Source organism: Bacillus rossius, chromosome 6, assembly GCF_032445375.1.
Source record: "Bacillus rossius redtenbacheri isolate Brsri chromosome 6, Brsri_v3, whole genome shotgun sequence".
Lineage (NCBI taxonomy): Eukaryota > Metazoa > Arthropoda > Insecta > Phasmatodea > Bacillidae > Bacillus > Bacillus rossius.
The window spans coordinates 71,280,803-71,302,193 of NC_086334.1; the positions used below are offsets into that span (position 1 = coordinate 71,280,803).

A 21,391-nucleotide genomic window follows, 5' to 3' on the forward strand; every position below is an offset into this window, starting at 1 on the left:
GTGTGGTGTGTGGTCAGAGCGAGCTGTGAGCGGTGTCTGGGAAGATGTGTGGTGTGTGGTCAGAGCAAGCTGCGTGCAGTGTCTGGGGATATATCTGGTGTGTAGTGTGTGGTCAGAGCGAGCTGTGAGCGGTGTCTGGGGAGATGTGTGGTGTGTGGTCAGAGCGAGCTGGGTGCAGTGTCTGGGGATATATCTGGTGTGTGGTGTGTGGTCAGAGCGAGCTGTGAGCGGTGTCTGGGAAGATGTGTGGTGTGTGGTCAGAGCAAGCTGCGTGCTGTGTCTGGGGATATATCTGGTGTGTGGTGTGTGGTCAGAGCGAGCTGTGAGCGGTGTCTGGGGAGATGTGTGGTGTGTGGTCAGAGCGAGCTGCGTGCAGTGTCTGGGAAGATGTGTGGTGTGTGGTCAGAGCGAGCTGCGTGCATAGTCTGGGGATATATCTGGTGTGTGGTCAGAGCGAGCTGTGAGCGGTGTCTGGGGAGATGTGTGGTGTGTGGTCAGAGCGAGCTGCGTGCAGTGTCTGGGGATATATCTGGTGTGTGGTGTGTGGTCAGAGCGAGCTGTGAGCGGTGTCTGGGAAGATGTGTGGTGTGTGGTCAGAGCGAGCTGCGAGCGGTGTCTGGGAAGATATGTGGTGTATGGTCAGAGCGAGCTGCGTGCAGTGTCTGGGGATATATCTGGTGTGTGGTGTGTGATCAGAGCGAGCTGTGAGCGGTGTCTGGGGAGATGTGTGGTGTGTGGTCAGAGCGAGCTGCGTGCAGTGTCTGGGGATATATCTGGTGTGTGGTGTGTGGTCAGAGCGAGCTGTGAGCGGTGTCTGGGAAGATGTGTGGTGTGTGGTCAGAGCGAGCTGCGAGCGGTGTCTGGGAAGATGTGTGGTGTGTGGTCAGAGCGAGCTTCGTGCAGTGTCTGGGGATATATCTGGTGTGTGGTGTGTGGTCAGAGCGAGCTGTGCGCGGTGTCTGGGGAGAAGTGTGGTGTGTGGTCAGAGCGAGCTGCGTGCAGTGTCTGGGGATATATCTGGTGTGTGGTGTGTGGTCAGAGCGAGCTGTGAGCGGTGTCTGGGAAGATGTGTGGTGTGTGGTCAGAGCGAGCTGCGTGCAGTGTCTGGGAAGATGTGTGGTGTGTGGTCAGAGCGAGCTGTGAGCGGTGTCTGGGGAGATGTGTGGTGTGTGGTCAGAGTGAGCTGCGTGCAGTGTCTGGGGATATATCTGGTGTGTGGTGTGTGGTCAGAGCGAGCTGTGAGCGGTGTCTGGGAAGATGTGTGGTGTGTGGTCAGAGCGAGCTGCGTGCAGTGTCTGGGAAGATGTGTGGTGTGTGGTCAGAGCGAGCTGCGTGTAGTGTCTGGGGATATATCTGGTGTGTGGTGTGTGGTCAGAGCGAGCTGTGAGCGGTGTCTGGGGAGATGTGTGGTGTGTGGTCAGAGCGAGCTGCGTGCAGTGTCTGGGGATATATCTGGTGTGTGGTGTGTGGTCAGAGCGAGCTGTTACCGGTGTCTGGGGAGATATCTGGTGTGTGGTGTGTGGTCAGAGCGAGCTGTGAGCGGTGTCTGGGGAGATGTGAGGTGTGTGGTCAGAGCGAGCTGCGAGCGGTGTCTGGGGAGATATCTGGTGTGTGGTGTGTGGTCAGAGCGAGCTGTTACCGGTGTCTGGGGAGATATCTGGTGTGTGGTGTGTGGTCAGAGCGAGCTGTGAGCGGTGTCTGGGGAGATGTGTCGTGTGTGGTCAGAGCGATATGCGAGCGGTGTCTGGGGAGATGTGTGGTGTGTGGTCAGAGCGAGCTGCGAGCGGTGTCTGGGGAGATGTGTGGTGTGTGGTCAGAGCGAGCTGCAAGCGGTGTCTGGGAAGATGTGTCGTGTGTGGTCAGAGCGATATGCGAGCGGTGTCTGGGGAGATATCTGGTGTGTGGTGTGTGGTCAGAGCGAGCTGTGTGCGGTGTCTGGGGAGATATCTGGTGTGTGGTGTGTGGTCAGAGCGAGCTGTTACCGGTGTCTGGGGAGATATCTGGTGTGTGGTGTGTGGTCAGAGCGAGCTGTGTGCGGTGTCTGGGGAGATATCTGGTGTGTGGTGTGTGGTCAGAGCGAGCTGTTACCGGTGTCTGGGGAGATATCTGGTGTGTGGTGTGTGGTCAGAGCGAGCTGTGAGCGGTGTCTGGGGAGATGTGTGGTGTGTGGTCAGAGCGATATGCGAGCGGTGTCTGGGGAGATGTGTGGTGTGTGGTCAGAGCGAGCTGCGAGCGGTGTCTGGGGAGATGTGTGGTGTGTGGTCAGAGCGAGCTGCAAGCGGTGTCTGGGAAGATGTGTCGTGTGTGGTCAGAGCGATATGCGAGCGGTGTCTGGGGAGATGTGTGGTGTGTGGTCAGAGCGAGCTGCGTGCATTGTCTGGGGAGATATCTGGTGTGTGGTGTATGGTCATAGCGAGCTGTGAGCGGTGTCTGGGGAGATATCTGGTGTGTGGTGTGTGGTCAGAGCGAGCTGCAAGCGGTGTCTGGGAAGATGTGTGGTGTGTGGTCAGAGCGAGCTGCGTGCGGTGTCTGGGGATATATCTGGTGTGTGGTGTGTGGTCAGAGCGAGCTGCGAGCGGTGTCTGGGAAGATGTGTCGTGTGTGGTCAGAGCGAGCTGCGTGCGATGTCTGGGGATATATCTGGTGTGAGGTGTGTGGTCAGAGCGAGCTGCGAGCGGTGTCTGGGGAGATATCTGGTGTGTGGTGTGTGGTCAGAGCGAGCTGTGAGCGGTGTCTGGGGAGTTGTGTGGTCAGTGCGAGTTGCGTGTGGTGTCTGGGGAGATATCTGGTGTGTGGTGTGTGGTCAGAGCGAGCTGCAAGCGGTGTCTGGGACGATGTGTGGTGTGTGGTCAGAGCGAGCTGCGTGCGCTGTCTGGGGATATATCTGTTGTGTGGTGTGTGGTCAGAGCGAGCTGTGAGCGGTGTCTGGGGAGATGTGTGGTGTGTGGTCAGAGCGAGCTGCGTCTTGTGTCTAGGGAGATATCTGGTGTGTGGTGTGTGGTCAGAGTGAGCTGCAAGAGGTGTCTGGGAAGATGTGTGGTGTGTGGTCAGAGCGAGCTGCGTGCAGTGTCTGGGGATATATCTGGTGTGTGGTGTGTGGTCAGAGCGAGCTGTGAGCGGTGTCTGGGGAGATGTGTGGTGTGTGGTCAGAGCGAGCTGCGTGCAGTGTCTGGGGATATATCTGGTGTGTGGTGTGTGGTCAGAGCGAGCTGTGAGCGGTGTCTGGGGAGATGTGTGGTGTGTGGTCAGAGCGAAAGCGTGCAGTGTCTGGGGATATATCTGGTGTGTGGTGTGTGGTCAGAGCGAGCTGTGAGCGGTGTCTGGGGAGATGTGTGGTGTGTGGTCAGAGCGAGCTGCGTCTTGTGTCTGGGGAGATATCTGGTGTGTGGTGTGTGGTCAGAGCGAGCTGCAAGCGGTGTCTGGGAAGATGTGTGGTGTGTGGTCAGAGCAAGCTGCGTGCAGTGTCTGGGGATATATCTGGTGTGTGGTGTGTGGTCAGAGCGAGCTGTGAGCGGTGTCTGGGGAGATGTGTGGTGTGTGGTCAGAGCGAGCTGCGTCTTGTGTCTAGGGAGATATCTGGTGTGTGGTGTGTGGTCAGAGCGAGCTGCAAGCGGTGTCTGGGAAGATGTGTGGTGTGTGGTCAGAGCGAGCTGCGTGCAGTGTCTGGGGATATATCTGGTGTGTGGTGTGTGGTCAGAGCGAGCTGTGAGCGGTGTCTGGGGAGATGTGTGGTGTGTGGTCAGAGCGAGCTGCGTGTGGTGTCTGGGGAGATATCTGGTGTGTGGTGTGTGGTCAGAGCGAGCTGCAAGCGGTGTCTGGGAAGATGTGTGGTGTGTGGTCAGAGCGAGCTGCGTGCAGTGTCTGGGGATATATCTGGTGTGTGGTGTGTGCTCAGAGGGAGCTGTGAGCGGTGTCTGGGAGGATGTGTGGTGTGTGGTCAGAGCAAGCTGCATCTTGTGTCTGGGGAGATATCTGGTGTGTGGTGTGTGGTCAGAGCGAGCTGCAAGCGGTGTCTGGGAAGATGTGTGGTGTGTGGTCAGAGCGAGCTGCGAGCGGTGTCTGGGGAGATATCTGGTGTGTGGTGTGTGGTCAGAGCGAGCTGTGAGCGGTGTCTGGGGAGATGTGTGGTGTGTGGTCAGAGCGAGCTGCGTGCAGTGTCTGGGGATATATCTGGTGTGTGGTGTGTGGTCAGAGCGAGCTGTGAGCGGTGTCTGGGGAGATGTGTGGTGTGTGGTCAGAGCGAGCTGCGTGCAGTGTCTGGGGATATATCTGGTGTGTGGTGTGTGGTCAGAGCGAGCTGTGAGCGGTGTCTGGGGAGATGTGTGGTGTGTGGTCAGAGCGAGCTGCGTGTGGTGTCTGGGGAGATATCTGGTGTGTGGTGTGTGGTCAGAGCGAGCTGCGAGCGGTGTCTGGGAAGATGTGTGGTGTGTGGTCAGAGCGAGCTGCGTGCAGTGTCTGGGGATATATCTGGTGTGTGGTGTGTGGTCAGAGCGAGCTGTGAGCGGTGTCTGGGGAGATGTGTGGTGTGTGGTCAGAGCGAGCTGCGTGCAGTGTCTGGGGATATATCTGGTGTGTGGTGTGTGGTCAGAGCGAGCTGTGAGCGGTGTCTGGGGAGATGTGTGGTGTGTGGTCAGAGTGAGCTGCGTCTTGTGTCTGGGGAGATATCTGGTGTGTGGTGTGTGGTCAGAGCGAGCTGCGAGTGGTGTCTGGGAAGATGTGTGGTGTGTGGTCAGAGCGAGCTGCGTGCAGTGTCTGGGGATATATCTGGTGTGTGGTGTGTGGTCAGAGCGAGCTGTGAGCGGTGTCTGGGAAGATGTGTGGTGTGTGGTCAGAGCAAGCTGCGTGCAGTGTCTGGGGATATATCTGGTGTGTGGTGTGTGGTCAGAGCGAGCTGTGAGCGGTGTCTGGGGAGATGTGTGGTGTGTGGTCAGAGCGAGCTGCGTGCAGTGTCTGGGGATATATCTGGTGTGTGGTGTGTGGTCAGAGCGAGCTGTAAGCGGTGTCTGGGAAGATGTGTGGTGTGTGGTCAGAGCAAGATGCGTGCAGTGTCTGGGGATATATCTGGTGTGTGGTGTGTTGTCAGAGCGAGCTGTGAGCGGTGTCTGGGGAGATGTGTGGTGTGTGGTCAGAGCGAGCTGCGTGCAGTGTCTGGGAAGATGTGTGGTGTGTGGTCAGAGCGAGCTGCGTGCAGTGTCTGGGGATATATCTGGTGTGTGGTGTGTGGTCAGAGCGAGCTGTGAGCGGTGTCTGGGGAGATGTGTGGTGTGTGGTCAGAGCGAGCTGCGTGCAGTGTCTGGGGATATATCTGGTGTGTGGTGTGTGGTCAGAGCGAGCTGTGAGCGGTGTCTGGGGAGATGTGTGGTGTGTGGTCAGAGCGAGCTGCGTGCAGTGTCTGGGAAGATGTGTGGTGTGTGGTCAGAGCAAGCTGCGTGCAGTGTCTGGGGATATATCTGGTGTGTGGTGTGTGGTCAGAGCGAGCTGTGAGCGGTGTCTGGGGATATATCTGGTGTGTGGTGTGTGGTCAGAGCGAGCTGTGAGCGGTGTCTGGGAAGATGTGTGGTGTGTGGTCAGAGCAAGCTGCGTGCAGTGTCTGGGGATATATCTGGTGTGTAGTGTGTGGTCAGAGCGAGCTGTGAGCGGTGTCTGGGGAGATGTGTGGTGTGTGGTCAGAGCGAGCTGGGTGCAGTGTCTGGGGATATATCTGGTGTGTGGTGTGTGGTCAGAGCGAGCTGTGAGCGGTGTCTGGGAAGATGTGTGGTGTGTGGTCAGAGCAAGCTGCGTGCTGTGTCTGGGGATATATCTGGTGTGTGGTGTGTGGTCAGAGCGAGCTGTGAGCGGTGTCTGGGGAGATGTGTGGTGTGTGGTCAGAGCGAGCTGCGTGCAGTGTCTGGGAAGATGTGTGGTGTGTGGTCAGAGCGAGCTGCGTGCAGTGTCTGGGGATATATCTGGTGTGTGGTCAGAGCGAGCTGTGAGCGGTGTCTGGGGAGATGTGTGGTGTGTGGTCAGAGCGAGCTGCGTGCAGTGTCTGGGGATATATCTGGTGTATGGTGTGTGGTCAGAGCGAGCTGTGAGCGGTGTCTGGGAAGATGTGTGGTGTGTGGTCAGAGCGAGCTGCGAGCGGTGTCTGGGAAGATATGTGGTGTATGGTCAGAGCGAGCTGCGTGCAGTGTCTGGGGATATATCTGGTGTGTGGTGTGTGATCAGAGCGAGCTGTGAGCGGTGTCTGGGGAGATGTGTGGTGTGTGGTCAGAGCGAGCTGCGTGCAGTGTCTGGGGATACATCTGGTGTGTGGTGTGTGGTCAGAGCGAGCTGTGAGCGGTGTCTGGGAAGATGTGTGGTGTGTGGTCAGAGCGAGCTGCGAGCGGTGTCTGGGGAGATGTGTGGTGTGTGGTCAGAGCGAGCTGCGTGCATTGTCTGGGGAGATATCTGGTGTGTGGTGTATGGTCATAGCGAGCTGTGAGCGGTGTCTGGGGAGATATCTGGTGTGTGGTGTGTGGTCAGAGCGAGCTGCAAGCGGTGTCTGGGAAGATGTGTGGTGTGTGGTCAGAGCGAGCTGCGTGCGGTGTCTGGGGATATATCTGGTGTGTGGTGTGTGGTCAGAGCGAGCTGCGAGCGGTGTCTGGGAAGATGTGTCGTGTGTGGTCAGAGCGAGCTGCGTGCGATGTCTGGGGATATATCTGGTGTGAGGTGTGTGGTCAGAGCGAGCTGCGAGCGGTGTCTGGGGAGATATCTGGTGTGTGGTGTGTGGTCAGAGCGAGCTGTGAGCGGTGTCTGGGGAGTTGTGTGGTCAGAGCGAGTTGCGTGTGGTGTCTGGGGAGATATCTGGTGTGTGGTGTGTGGTCAGAGCGAGCTGCAAGCGGTGTCTGGGACGATGTGTGGTGTGTGGTCAGAGCGAGCTGCGTGCGCTGTCTGGGGATATATCTGTTGTGTGGTGTGTGGTCAGAGCGAGCTGTGAGCGGTGTCTGGGGAGATGTGTGGTGTGTGGTCAGAGCGAGCTGCGTCTTGTGTCTAGGGAGATATCTGGTGTGTGGTGTGTGGTCAGAGTGAGCTGCAAGAGGTGTCTGGGAAGATGAGTGGTGTGTGGTCAGAGCGAGCTGCGTGCAGTGTCTGGGGATATATCTGGTGTGTGGTGTGTGGTCAGAGCGAGCTGTGAGCGGTGTCTGGGGAGATGTGTGGTGTGTGGTCAGAGCGAGCTGCGTGCAGTGTCTGGGGATATATCTGGTGTGTGGTGTGTGGTCAGAGCGAGCTGTGAGCGGTGTCTGGGGAGATGTGTGGTGTGTGGTCAGAGCGAAAGCGTGCAGTGTCTGGGGATATATCTGGTGTGTGGTGTGTGGTCAGAGCGAGCTGTGAGCGGTGTCTGGGGAGATGTGTGGTGTGTGGTCAGAGCGAGCTGCGTCTTGTGTCTGGGGAGATATCTGGTGTGTGGTGTGTGGTCAGAGCGAGCTGCAAGCGGTGTCTGGGAAGATGTGTGGTGTGTGGTCAGAGCAAGCTGCGTGCAGTGTCTGGGGATATATCTGGTGTGTGGTGTGTGGTCAGAGCGAGCTGTGAGCGGTGTCTGGGGAGATGTGTGGTGTGTGGTCAGAGCGAGCTGCGTCTTGTGTCTAGGGAGATATCTGGTGTGTGGTGTGTGGTCAGAGCGAGCTGCAAGCGGTGTCTGGGAAGATGTGTGGTGTGTGGTCAGAGCGAGCTGCGTGCAGTGTCTGGGGATATATCTTTGTGTGGTGTGTGGTCAGAGCGAGCTGTGAGCGGTGTCTGGGGAGATGTGTGGTGTGTGGTCAGAGCGAGCTGCGTGTGGTGTCTGGGGAGATATCTGGTGTGTGGTGTGTGGTCAGAGCGAGCTGCAAGCGATGTCTGGGAAGATGTGTGGTGTGTGGTCAGAGCGAGCTGCGTGCAGTGTCTGGGGATATATCTGGTGTGTGGTGTGTGCTCAGAGGGAGCTGCAAGCGGTGTCTGGGAAGATGTGTGGTGTGTGGTCAGAGCGAGCTGCGAGCGGTGTCTGGGAAGATGTGTGGTGTGTGGTCAGAGCGAGCTGCGAGCGGTGTCTGGGGAGATATCTGGTGTGTGGTGTGTGGTCAGAGCGAGCTGCAAGCGGTGTCTGGGAAGATGTGTGGTGTGTGGTCAGAGAAAGCTGCGTGCAGTGTCTGGGGATATATCTGGTGTGTGGTGTGTGGTCAGAGCGAGCTGTGAGCGGTGTCTGGGGAGATGTGTGGTGTGTGGTCAGAGCGAGCTGCGTGCAGTGTCTGGGGATATATCTGGTGTGTGGTGTGTGGTCAGAGCGAGCTGTGAGCGGTGTCTGGGGAGATGTGTGGTGTGTGGTCAGAGCGAGCTGCGTGTGGTGTCTGGGGAGATATCTGGTGTGTGGTGTGTGGTCAGAGCGAGCTGCGAGCGGTGTCTGGGAAGATGTGTGGTGTGTGGTCAGAGCGAGCTGCGTGCAGTGTCTGGGGATATATCTGGTGTGTGGTGTGTGGTCAGAGCGAGCTGTGAGCGGTGTCTGGGGAGATGTGTGGTGTGTGGTCAGAGCGAGCTGCGTGCAGTGTCTGGGGATATATCTGGTGTGTGGTGTGTGGTCAGAGCGAGCTGTGAGCGGTGTCTGGGGAGATGTGTGGTGTGTGGTCAGAGCGAGCTGCAAGCGGTGTCTGGGAAGATGTGTGGTGTGTGGTCAGAGCGAGCTGCGTGCAGTGTCTGGGGATATATCTGGTGTGTGGTGTGTGCTCAGAGGGAGCTGTGAGCGGTGTCTGGGGAGATGTGTGGTGTGTGGTCAGAGCAAGCTGCATCTTGTGTCTGGGAAGATGTGTGGTGTGTGGTCAGAGCGAGCTGCGAGCGGTGTCTGGGGAGATATCTGGTGTGTGGTGTGTGGTCAGAGCGAGCTGCAAGCGGTGTCTGGGAAGATGTGTGGTGTGTGGTCAGAGAAAGCTGCGTGCAGTGTCTGGGGATATATCTGGTGTGTGGTGTGTGGTCAGAGCGAGCTGTGAGCGGTGTCTGGGGAGATGTGTGGTGTGTGGTCAGAGCGAGCTGCGTGCAGTGTCTGGGGATATATCTGGTGTGTGGTGTGTGGTCAGAGCGAGCTGTGAGCGGTGTCTGGGGAGATGTGTGGTGTGTGGTCAGAGCGAGCTGCGTGTGGTGTCTGGGGAGATATCTGGTGTGTGGTGTGTGGTCAGAGCGAGCTGCGAGCGGTGTCTGGGAAGATGTGTGGTGTGTGGTCAGAGCGAGCTGCGTGCAGTGTCTGGGGATATATCTGGTGTGTGGTGTGTGGTCAGAGCGAGCTGTGAGCGGTGTCTGGGGAGATGTGTGGTGTGTGGTCAGAGCGAGCTGCGTGCAGTGTCTGGGGATATATCTGGTGTGTGGTGTGTGGTCAGAGCGAGCTGTGAGCGGTGTCTGGGGAGATGTGTGGTGTGTGGTCAGAGTGAGCTGCGTCTTGTGTCTAGGGAGATATCTGGTGTGTGGTGTGTGGTCAGAGCGAGCTGTGAGCGGTGTCTGGGGAGATGTGTGGTGTGTGGTCAGAGCGAGCTGCGTGCAGTGTCTGGGGATATATCTGGTGTGTGGTGTGTGGTCAGAGCGAGCTGTAAGCGGTGTCTGGGAAGATGTGTGGTGTGTGGTCAGAGCAAGATGCGTGCAGTGTCTGGGGATATATCTGGTGTGTGGTGTGTTGTCAGAGCGAGCTGTCAGCGGTGTCTGGGGAGATGTGTGATGTGTGGTCAGAGCGAGCTGCGTGCATTGTCTGGGAAGATGTGTGGTGTGTGGTCAGAGCGAGCTGCGTGCAGTGTCTGGGGATATATCTGGTGTGTGGTGTGTGGTCAGAGCGAGCTGTGAGCGGTGTCTGGGGAGATGTGTGGTGTGTGGTCAGAGCGAGCTGCGTGCAGTGTCTGGGGATATATCTGGTGTGTGGTGTGTGGTCAGAGCGAGCTGTGAGCGGTGTCTGGGGAGATGTGTGGTGTGTGGTCAGAGCGAGCTGCGTGCAGTGTCTGGGAAGATGTGTGGTGTGTGGTCAGAGCAAGCTGCGTGCAGTGTCTGGGGATATATCTGGTGTGTGGTGTGTGGTCAGAGCGAGCTGTGAGCGGTGTCTGGGGATATATCTGGTGTGTGGTGTGTGGTCAGAGCGAGCTGTGAGCGGTGTCTGGGAAGATGTGTGGTGTGTGGTCAGAGCAAGCTGCGTGCAGTGTCTGGGGATATATCTGGTGTGTAGTGTGTGGTCAGAGCGAGCTGTGAGCGGTGTCTGGGGAGATGTGTGGTGTGTGGTCAGAGCGAGCTGGGTGCAGTGTCTGGGGATATATCTGGTGTGTGGTGTGTGGTCAGAGCGAGCTGTGAGCGGTGTCTGGGAAGATGTGTGGTGTGTGGTCAGAGCAAGCTGCGTGCTGTGTCTGGGGATATATCTGGTGTGTGGTGTGTGGTCAGAGCGAGCTGTGAGCGGTGTCTGGGGAGATGTGTGGTGTGTGGTCAGAGCGAGCTGCGTGCAGTGTCTGGGAAGATGTGTGGTGTGTGGTCAGAGCGAGCTGCGTGCATAGTCTGGGGATATATCTGGTGTGTGGTCAGAGCGAGCTGTGAGCGGTGTCTGGGGAGATGTGTGGTGTGTGGTCAGAGCGAGCTGCGTGCAGTGTCTGGGGATATATCTGGTGTGTGGTGTGTGGTCAGAGCGAGCTGTGAGCGGTGTCTGGGAAGATGTGTGGTGTGTGGTCAGAGCGAGCTGCGAGCGGTGTCTGGGAAGATATGTGGTGTATGGTCAGAGCGAGCTGCGTGCAGTGTCTGGGGATATATCTGGTGTGTGGTGTGTGATCAGAGCGAGCTGTGAGCGGTGTCTGGGGAGATGTGTGGTGTGTGGTCAGAGCGAGCTGCGTGCAGTGTCTGGGGATATATCTGGTGTGTGGTGTGTGGTCAGAGCGAGCTGTGAGCGGTGTCTGGGAAGATGTGTGGTGTGTGGTCAGAGCGAGCTGCGAGCGGTGTCTGGGAAGATGTGTGGTGTGTGGTCAGAGCGAGCTTCGTGCAGTGTCTGGGGATATATCTGGTGTGTGGTGTGTGGTCAGAGCGAGCTGTGCGCGGTGTCTGGGGAGATGTGTGGTGTGTGGTCAGAGCGAGCTGCGTGCAGTGTCTGGGGATATATCTGGTGTGTGGTGTGTGGTCAGAGCGAGCTGTGAGCGGTGTCTGGGAAGATGTGTGGTGTGTGGTCAGAGCGAGCTGCGTGCAGTGTCTGGGAAGATGTGTGGTGTGTGGTCAGAGCGAGCTGTGAGCGGTGTCTGGGGAGATGTGTGGTGTGTGGTCAGAGTGAGCTGCGTGCAGTGTCTGGGGATATATCTGGTGTGTGGTGTGTGGTCAGAGCGAGCTGTGAGCGGTGTCTGGGAAGATGTGTGGTGTGTGGTCAGAGCGAGCTGCGTGCAGTGTCTGGGAAGATGTGTGGTGTGTGGTCAGAGCGAGCTGCGTGTAGTGTCTGGGGATATATCTGGTGTGTGGTGTGTGGTCAGAGCGAGCTGTGAGCGGTGTCTGGGGAGATGTGTGGTGTGTGGTCAGAGCGAGCTGCGTGCAGTGTCTGGGGATATATCTGGTGTGTGGTGTGTGGTCAGAGCGAGCTGCGAGCGGTGTCTGGGAAGATGTGTGGTGTGTGGTCAGAGCGAGCTGCGTGCAGTGTCTGGGGATATATCTGGTGTGTGGTGTGTGGTCAGAGCGAGCTGCGAGCGGTGTCTGGGAAGATGTGTGGTGTGTGGTCAGAGCGAGCTGCGAGCGGTGTCTGGGAAGATGTGTGGTGTGTGGTCAGAGCGAGCTGCGAGCGGTGTCTGGGAAGATGTGTGGTGTGTGGTCAGAGCGAGCTGTGAGCGGTGTCTGGGAAGATGTGTGGTGTGTGGTCAGAGCGAGCTGTGAGCGGTGTCTGGGAAGATGTGTGGTGTGTGGTCAGAGCGAGCTGCGAGCGGTGTCTGGGAAGATGTGTGGTGTGTGGTCAGAGCGAGCTGCGTGCAGTGTCTGGGGATATATCTGGTGTGTGGTGTGTGGTCAGAGCGAGCTGTGAGCGGTGTCTGGGGAGATGTGTGGTGTGTGGTCAGAGTGAGCTGCGTCTTGTGTCTGGGGAGATATCTGGTGTGTGGTGTGTGGTCAGAGCGAGCTGCAAGCGGTGTCTGGGAAGATGTGTGGTGTGTGGTCAGAGCGAGCTGCGTGCAGTGTCTGGGGATATATCTGGTGTGTGGTGTGTGGTCAGAGCGAGCTGCGTCTTGTGTCTGGGGAGATATCTGGTGTGTGGTGTGTGGTCAGAGCGAGCTGCAAGCGGTGTCTGGGAAGATGTGTGGTGTGTGGTGTGTGGTCAGAGCGAGCTGCGTGCAGTGTCTGGGGATATATCTGGTGTGTGGTGTGTGGTCAGAGCGAGCTGTGAGCGGTGTCTGGGGATATATCTGGTGTGTGGTGTGTGGTCAGAGCGAGCTGTGAGCGGTGTCTGGGGAGATGTGTGGTGTGTGGTCAGAGCGAGCTGCGTCTTGTGTCTGGGGAGATATCTGGTGTGTGGTGTGTGGTCAGAGCGAGCTGCGAGCGGTGTCCGGGGAGATGGTGCGGCTGGCTCGCGAGGGTAGGCGGCTGGAGCGGCTGGTCGTGGCCGCAGACCTGGCCCTCGACATGTTCCGCGACAACCCCCACAAGTGCGCCCAGATCCCCAGCATCGCGTCACAGCTGTCGGGCGGTACGTCATCTACCAGAAACTCCTTCTTGATTGTTTTAACGTAGATTCCAATTAACTGTGAATGGCTAAAACTGTTGATTTGCTGCAAATATAACTTTTGTATGTAGAAATAGATCTATCAAAAATTATATCATGAAAAGGTATTCCTGTGCTTTTAAGTGTTAAAATGTATATTTTTATTCTAATTTCTGGATCAGATAAATTTTGTCTGGTTGTGACAGTATACTTTTTCTACTGGTATTTCTGGTAGTGCAGGTCATTTCGTGTGAAGCTTATTGGTTATTAAATGAGTTTGATTTATATATAAATTAATACAAAACTCACAAATAATATCCTGAATATGTAAATGGGTATGAATTGGCCATCTGTGATTCCAAAACCATTGGATTCTGAATCGTTCAATTCAAATAAAATAAAATCTTGGTGGATTACAGAATTGGAATCAGCCAAACACTAGTTTAATAACTTATTTAACCCCCAAAATAATTTAAATAGTTTACAGTACATTATTATTTTAATATTAATGTTTAACATTATTGTTTTTTCAAAATAGGATGGCTAAGCTTTTGTATGTATCGTGTCTGATCAGTCTTTCTGAAGAGAAACCAACAGTAATAGCTCACCTTTGAAGAGTGCCATGACAGTCAAAAACATGTGAAATTTATTGTTTTTCTGAACTGATTCAGCTACCGTTTCAAAATTTTGTCATTTTAAGGTTTTTCTTGTGGATTCAAATGTAGCCATTTTTATTGCACTACAACAGTCAATTTCAGTTCGCATACCACAACACAAACTGAGCCGTCTGTCAAACTGTCTACATCCCGCCATGTGGAAGTCTCGCTCCCTGCATACGCTACGTTTCAAGTCTCACGGACGCACAAGATCACAGGAAAACTACCCTTTTCTCTGAGGACATATTAAAACCATTGTGTACGCCGAGAAGATAACATCCAGCATCTTAAAGTGACAGGTGCTACAGAAATGCATACTTTAAATGTGGACTTGAATCAGAAAACATGATAGAAAATTGAATACCATCTAAACATCACCATAGATAAAATGGCCTACCGAAATGTAGGTCTAAAACTCTATTAAAAGTTTCTTAACATTTTAAGGAATCATATGTGCATATTTATTAAATACTTATGTAGTTTACAGTAATGGTTTATAGTCCTGGCAATCATTATGGATAATGCTGTTTTAAGTCTTGTTATCAATGCATTTTCAACCAAAGCTATTTTATATGGATTGTAACACAGTAGGCCTTACTTAAATAAAATATTTTGTTTGCATCTTGTTACCCATTTTTTAAAAATATGTAATGCTTTGTATATACGTAAAAACATTTTTTATTTTAATTTTATTTTAATTTATTTGAATTTGTCACATGCTCATCAACAGTCGTAGACTTTAGTGATGAGCACTACATGTAATACAGGAACACAGGAACACAGTTATCACTACCAGTGTATGGACTCCCACCTCCGTCGGTACCATAGGAGGAAAACATCTGCAGATGGCCAGCAAACGAGAGCAAGAGTACCACACACTAGCAGTGATAATAACAAAACAGACAAAACACAATAACAAAGGTTAAAGAACCATTACACATAACACATAAAATATATAGGTAAAATTATATTATTAAATGTTAAGAGAGATTGAAGGAAAAATAATATAGCTATGACAGACATAAATCAGAATATATATAGTTAAACACTGTTGGAATTCAAATATATATTATTGTAATTTGTTATAAGTCTATAAATAATATCATTATTAGTAATAAGAGTACACAGAGTAGAGCGTAAGCGGGAATTGAATTGACGAATTCTTAAGGCAGTATTTTCAAGAAGATAAGGGCATCTGAATTTATGAATGTAACAATTATGAACAAAAAGAGCATCAAGATAGGCCCTACGGTCTACCAGAGGTGTCCAATTGGGGCGTGGGAGGTTCCTTGTAATAATTCTTTATTTTGAATACTTTCGATTTTTTCAGTATCTGTTAAGTTGATACCATTCCAGATAACAGAGCCATATTCTAATTTTGATCTTATACGTGCCATGTAAAGAGAGATAAGTGAGTCTGAGTTGGTTGCATAAGAAGTAATAAATTTTATAAGCGCTAGAGTTCTTCGTGCATAGGAATATATGTAATCTACATGTTTATGGAAATATAGTTTTGAATCAAGAATGATATCGAGATCCTTTGTGTAGTGGGCTTGAGAGATGATAGAATTCGCTAATTTGTATGAGTATTTAATCGGATGGTATTTCCTAGTGAACGATATAACCTTGGTTTTATCTTTGTTGAGTTTGACCAAGTTTCTTAGACACCAATTACTAACTTTAATAATATCTTCTTGTAATAATTCACAATCCTCTAAGGAATAAATAATTTTATAAATTTTTAGGTCATCAGCAAAAAGAATTCCAGTAGAGTAGCAAAGTACTTGTGTAATGTCATTAATAAATATATTAAAGAGAAGAGGTGAAAGAGTACCTCCCTGGGGAACACCAGAACACGCATTATACTGAGAAGATCTATGATTGTTGATCGATACAAAAAAACTTCTGTTGGATAGGTAGCTTGAGAACCAATTGATATAGTTTCCACAGAGACCAAAATGGGATAATTTAATAAGAAGTAAGGAATGGTTTACAGTATCAAAGGCTTTAGCCAAGTCGAAGTAACATGCATCGGCCTGACCCCTATTAGTAATATATACAGGATTAAGAAAGGTAAGAAGATTAGTGGTAGTAGACATACCAGACCTGAAACCATGTTGATTATTGGTGAGAGTATTACTAAGTTGAAAATTTAAAAATTTAGCTATAATTTTTTCAAAAATTTTGGAGAACCCATTAAGTAATGATATTGGCCTATAGTTTGAGACGTCTAATTTTGAACCGTTTTATGAATAGGAATCATTTTTGCTATTTTACAATTATTGGGAAATATATTCGTTTTCAGACTGGTGTTAAAAATGTGATAAAGTAGAGGTACTAAAAGATGGGCACAGCCTTTAAGAATAAAATGGGGAATGCCATCAGGACCTGTGGATTTAGTTGATTTTAAGTCCTTAATTGCCCAAAGTATTAGACTTTCAGAAATTTTAGGCACAGCTATAGTCTCAACAGACATGACCGATGTAGTTATTGGGGGAGAAGTATTTGGGGTTACATATACACTAGAGAAATACTGAGCAAACACATTCGTTATCATATTCGGATCATTTGATATATCACCATTTACTTTAAGAGAAAGTTGTTCATAATAACCATCTTTCATTAATTTAACATATCTCCAGAAACTTTTAGGGTTTTTCTTGATATTGTTGTTTGTCGATTGAGTCCAGTGTATTTTGTCGCGTTTAATTAGAGATTTCACAAATTTTCTAAAATGAGAGAACTTTGCATAGTAGAATAGATTATTGTTTCTTTTGTACAACTTGTGGAAATGTTTTTTAGATTTAAGAGCACGTATTAATTCGTTGGAAAACCAAAGAGGATATTTAGATTTTTTTTTAATAGAAAGAGGTATAAAAGTATCAATTTTTTCAGAAATACAAGTTGTTAGTTGATCCACGAGATTATTAACATCAGTAGAACTATAAAAGTATGACCAGTCACAGTCATTAATAGAGTTGTAAAGACCAAGATAATTCCCTTTTTTGTAATTTCTGAACACAGAAGAGGGATTAATGTTGTTATGACATGTTTCTAACATGATGTTAATATTTAAAGCGGGATGGAATATATCTTCTTTGATAAGGATATCAGCAGAATGTGATACCAAACAATGAGGAAGATTAGAAAGACACAGATCTAAGAGATTTATAGCTGGTTGGGTACAATTAAATTGTGATAAACCAAGACTGGATGTGAAATTCAGTAGATAACTGGCTTTAGATTTGACATGTGAGTGTATAATGTTATCAGGATTAGAATTAGACCAATCAATGCCAGGCACATTAAAATCACCAAGAATCAATATATCATCACAACAAACTAACAGTTTATCTTCTAAGGCTTCAAAATAACTCCAGTAAATATTAGGTGTGATATCTGGAGGTAAGTAGATAGTACCAAGTATTAATGATTTCGTAGGCGTTAGTTTTATTTTTAACCAGACAGCTTCGATGCCGGGGAAAACGTAATCATACAAAGGATGCACTGATAAGAATTTATGCTTATTGATGGCAGATAAGACACCTCCGCCTCTATTCTTCATTGTCAGTTGTGAGTTTCTATCGTCTCTAAAAACTAAATAACGGTCTGTAAAATAGTGAGAGTTTATATTATTTTTGTTAAACCATGTTTCTGTTAAACAAATAATATCAAAATGTGAACTAATTAGGTTTTCCTGAAATTCAATAGATTTGGTTCGTAAACCTCTCACATTTTGATACGCAACTGAATATTCTTCAAGAAACTGTTTCACAGGTGGAGATTAAGATGCTCCTCCAGGCACCAAGATTGAAGTAGATGTGGATGCGGAAATAGAAATAGAAGTAGAGGTGGATGTGGAAGTGGATGCACTAGGCCTGATGATGGGTTCTTCAGATGCAGAGTTGTTGTTTAGAATTTGATCATGATGTAGTTTGCGGTAGAAGGGGCTTAACAAGCAGCGGTTTGGCCAAAATACAATGTTATTTATTCTAGAAAAGTCCTCTTCCAGCACGGAAATGTGGAAAGATGTGTAGGAGTTGAATTTAGTTTTGAGTTTTGTTACTTTAACTTGGGATAAGTTCAGTTCATTAGATATGTAATCAATGATGTCTTGTTCTTGCACGGTCGGATCAAACCTAGTTATAAAAAGTGCCTTCGTTTTTTTATAAATATGTTTGGGAATCATTTTTAACGAGGATATATTTCTAATGCCCACTTTCATAGGTGTTTTTTTCATGACCAGTTCACGCTTCATTTCAGGATGGCTTGTTGACTTGGCTTTACGTGTGTGCTGTACCAGCGTAAAACCATCTGTGTCGTCACATTTGTTATTTTCCTTTGTGCTGTCGCGCTGAGTGGAATGTAGGTCAGAGGACTGGCTGCTATTACCGGTGCGGTTCTGTGGAATTGCGCGGTCAGCTGGCTTGGCGATGGAAGGCTTCTTGAGGGCCTGACTGTATGAAGATTCAGGATGAATGTCGGAGAATAGTTTTCCTTTAATATTAATTAATTCCTGCCTGATTTCTGCTGTTTCCGCTCTGGAATCCATAAGCAGGGTTTTCAGTATACAGTTCTCATTTTTTAACTCTTCGATTTTTACACATACTGTATTCATTATTTTGAGCAGATCTTCCATGTTCACCGTGTTCCTGTTGATACTTTCAGAAGTGAGGGTGTCATTCGATGGTAGTTCCAGAGTGAACACAGATTTTACCGGTGTTTTTTTAGGAGGTGACCGAAACATGGTCGCACAGACGTCACTGTCTAGTACTGATGTAGATACATCGTTACTTGATAGATCAAAACCCGCGAATTCCGATTGGTCTAGTATTGAGGAATTAATGATTAATGATCCTGAGCACTAAATAAAAAAGTTTAACACGGAGTTAATCGCTTCAAAACATCGAAACCGAGGAGCGCGCCCGAAACACGTCCGCTCAGTCTGAACGCTCGTCCGCAACTGTTAATTGTACATGGATCAAATGTTCTCCAATGACAACTAGGACACTTGTTCATATATGGAGCTGCATCTGTCAGTTGCAGTACAGTTTTCAAACTTGAGTTCATATTTGTTAAGTTTGTCAAGTATGGCCGAGTGCACGTAGTTGTATCCAAAACAACTGAGGAGGTTAAATACACTTTGAACTGATGAGGATTTCAGTGGCTTAAAAAAGATACAAAACACACAACATTTTATAACCTTTATACATTTATGTTATGTGCAGAAGCTGACCACTAGCATCATCATTCATCTGGTTTGCCGACCCGACAGTTTCATGCTGGTCGTAAATACAGTAAAAGATCTTTAAAATCCAGCATTCTGTGGTAGGTCACGTTCTGTAATCCAGCCCTAATAGCAAGCTGCTTGCGTGTAGGTTTTTTTCCGGGTGGATTTGGCCACCAGATCACATTATTTCGCTGCATTAGTTCGCTCAGAGTTTATCGTTACTGCCGGGTTTTCATTTCATTGCAGTGTTTCCTGTTTTCTAGGGGGGGATTACATTTACATCTTCACTTTTGGTATTCCTGTTAAAACTGTATAATAATACGGCAGAGTCGGTAATTGGGACGTGGTGTAAAGACTGGTAGTAATGGCTCACGGAGGATGTGCAGGTGACCACGTGGTGCTGTACCGCTGCGGGCAGCACGTGGACCTGAGTCGCGGCCCCATGGTGGCCGACACCAGCTTCCTGGGTCGCTGCACCGTCACCGCCGTGAGTCTCGCCTTCCTGCTGCTCCAACATACAGGGCTGGGCAACACTCAGTTGAACACTGCTTGCAAGAGAGCGTAGCTGGGCTTGTTTTCAAACTCCTTATTAGAGACTGCAGAGCAATTATTGTGAAAATATACATTTTGTTATTATTTATGTATTTTATTTTAATTTTAAAAATTATTATATTTAAAAAATAAAATATACAAAAATTATGGATTTTACATATGTACCATAGAAGCATCTCGTGACAAAAAAATAATAGCAATTCTCAAGGAGGTTAAAATTAAATTATCTCTTGGTTATCTATGAAATGACCCTCCGGTAAGCCATAGCAAGCCTTCTGTTATAATGATTCTCTTTCTGGTGCTGTCCAACATTTTCCTCTGGTTATTAATTTTGTATTTGTTCAGATGTTGAAGATTTTTTTAAACTTTCTTTAGCTCTTTTTTTTTGTTTTTTTGTTTTTGCCTCTATAGTGCAATTAATGTGCTTTCCCAGTAAATATTTAAAACATACTTGTAACTGATAAATAATTATTTCATATTGCCACAGAATTTTTTTTTAACAAATGACTTGGCCCTCAACACTAAATTAACAACATAACATCATGGTCCAAAATTGCCTACACCTCTAACTTTGCACGCAGTTGAAGATCATAACCAAACGAGCGAATACGTGATCCACCGTTACTCCAGAACCTTAACCAGCTGACGGTACATAGCTGATACCAAGCACCATAAATGTTACATTTATTTTCTAGCTTTAAATGGTATGGGGGGATGTAAATTGAAAACGTGATAGGTGAATAGGAGGGTATTGTTAGCAATTCAAGGGGCTTAAAAATGTGTATAGAATAATATGTTACTAATGTGTATACAATGTGTCAAAACTCATGCAATTTTACACCACCCTGATTTATGATGAGAATAATTTCGCCAAAGTATCAAAGAAGCCATAACTAACAACTTTCAACTCAGAAAAAAATAATTTTAGCAAGAGAATGCTGGAATTTTTCAGCATTACTGACCATGTTATTGCAATGCAAACTCCTTATGGACAAAGAAAATGAGAAAAATTAGAAATCATCTAAATGAAATAATACTCGTTCAGTGAACAGACCATTTATGAACTACAGTAAACTCCCGGTATATCGCGCCCCGATTGATCGCGGGATCGGGTATATCGCGGGTCAAACCATGTCCCCCAGTCAGAAATGAATAATAATGGAATAAATGGTTGATAGCCGATTAGGATAATTTTGCGTTGTAACTAACAAAGCATCGGGCAGAAAAAAGCCTAGGCGTAGAAAATGTCCGCAGTGAAATTCTAAACAAGATATCTCCGTACATTATTCCTCTATCTTGTAGGGTTTTCAAATTATGGTCCAATCCAGCCCAGTGATATTTTCTGAAGACTAGTTCTTAACGTCGCTTTATCTCACAAATGAAGCAGGGGACCTGATAAAGCCCTCCGTCCAGCGACATTATCCAGCGTGACTCGGCTGGGGATTGATGTTGGATAGGCTTTTTTGTCGGCAAGCGCTGGGTAGGGAGAGGCGAGCCGAGAATATGGAGAGAGGTAGAGATTAGAGCGGGCAGAAACACGAGGGGGAGTGGGGGAGGGAATGTGTTCACGCAGCACACAGGCAGAGCATGAGTTACTTGACTGAGCAGCGTCCCTGCGTACAAGGCAAAATCAGGTAGTCCGGTGTTTAAAATTCCACTCCAGAATCTTAATTGGTACTTTACTGGACAACTGTATATAAATGTTTTGTTACAACTTAAACCTACAGACGTAATATTATTGGGTAATTCATTGTATTATACACGTTCATCTTTTTACTTTGGTATAATGTTTTAACATTAAATGGTAAAGTAAATCAGCTAGCATATTTTTAATCTTTGCCCAGGAATTCCCAGTGGTCCAATACTTACGTGAACCATACTGTACCACTTTTGCGGTGAGGTAGTAAACAATTCCCGGAAATGTTTATATGTGTAGCGGTCTCCCGACCTTTAACCAGAGGCTGGGGAATATAACACTTGCCGATCCGAGCCACACACACTCAGCAACTCGACACAGTGTTTGGTGAAATAAGTAAAGACATAGTTTAACACGGTTTTTAATACGGCGTCACTGATTGCGCTAAAATTAAATTGGCGCAATTTTTGTTTCCCACACGTGACCATTTATAATTTACTGTAAGCATGGATAATAAAGTTTAACCACTTGACACGATAGACGATTCTTTATTTTTTATTGTACGAATGCTAGAATAGTTTTTTCCTGTATCTGCGGCCTACTTCTGCAAAAGACAAGCTATCTGTAAGTAAATATAGAATTTTTATTTTGTC

At 48.9% G+C, this 21,391-nt stretch overlaps 1 protein-coding gene across 8 annotated transcripts in view; it reads left to right on the forward strand.

Annotated features, from left to right (window-relative positions):
• Positions 1–21,391, forward strand: part of LOC134533294 (large ribosomal subunit protein mL39) — a 191,545-nt gene that overhangs the window by 107,318 nt on the left and 62,836 nt on the right. For 6 of the 8 annotated variants that reach the window (XR_010075293.1, XM_063370765.1, XM_063370764.1 and 3 more), the window contains 2 exons: positions 12,490–12,649; positions 18,913–19,037. Coding sequence is in view for 7 of the 8 variants with exons in the window: in XM_063370765.1 (XP_063226835.1) it covers positions 12,490–12,649; positions 18,913–19,037 (285 nt within the window). In the remaining variant the exon portion in view is untranslated. The remainder of the gene's footprint in view (positions 1–12,489; positions 12,650–18,912; positions 19,038–21,391) is intronic. The other 2 variants (XM_063370761.1, XM_063370766.1) reach the window with 1 other exon arrangement.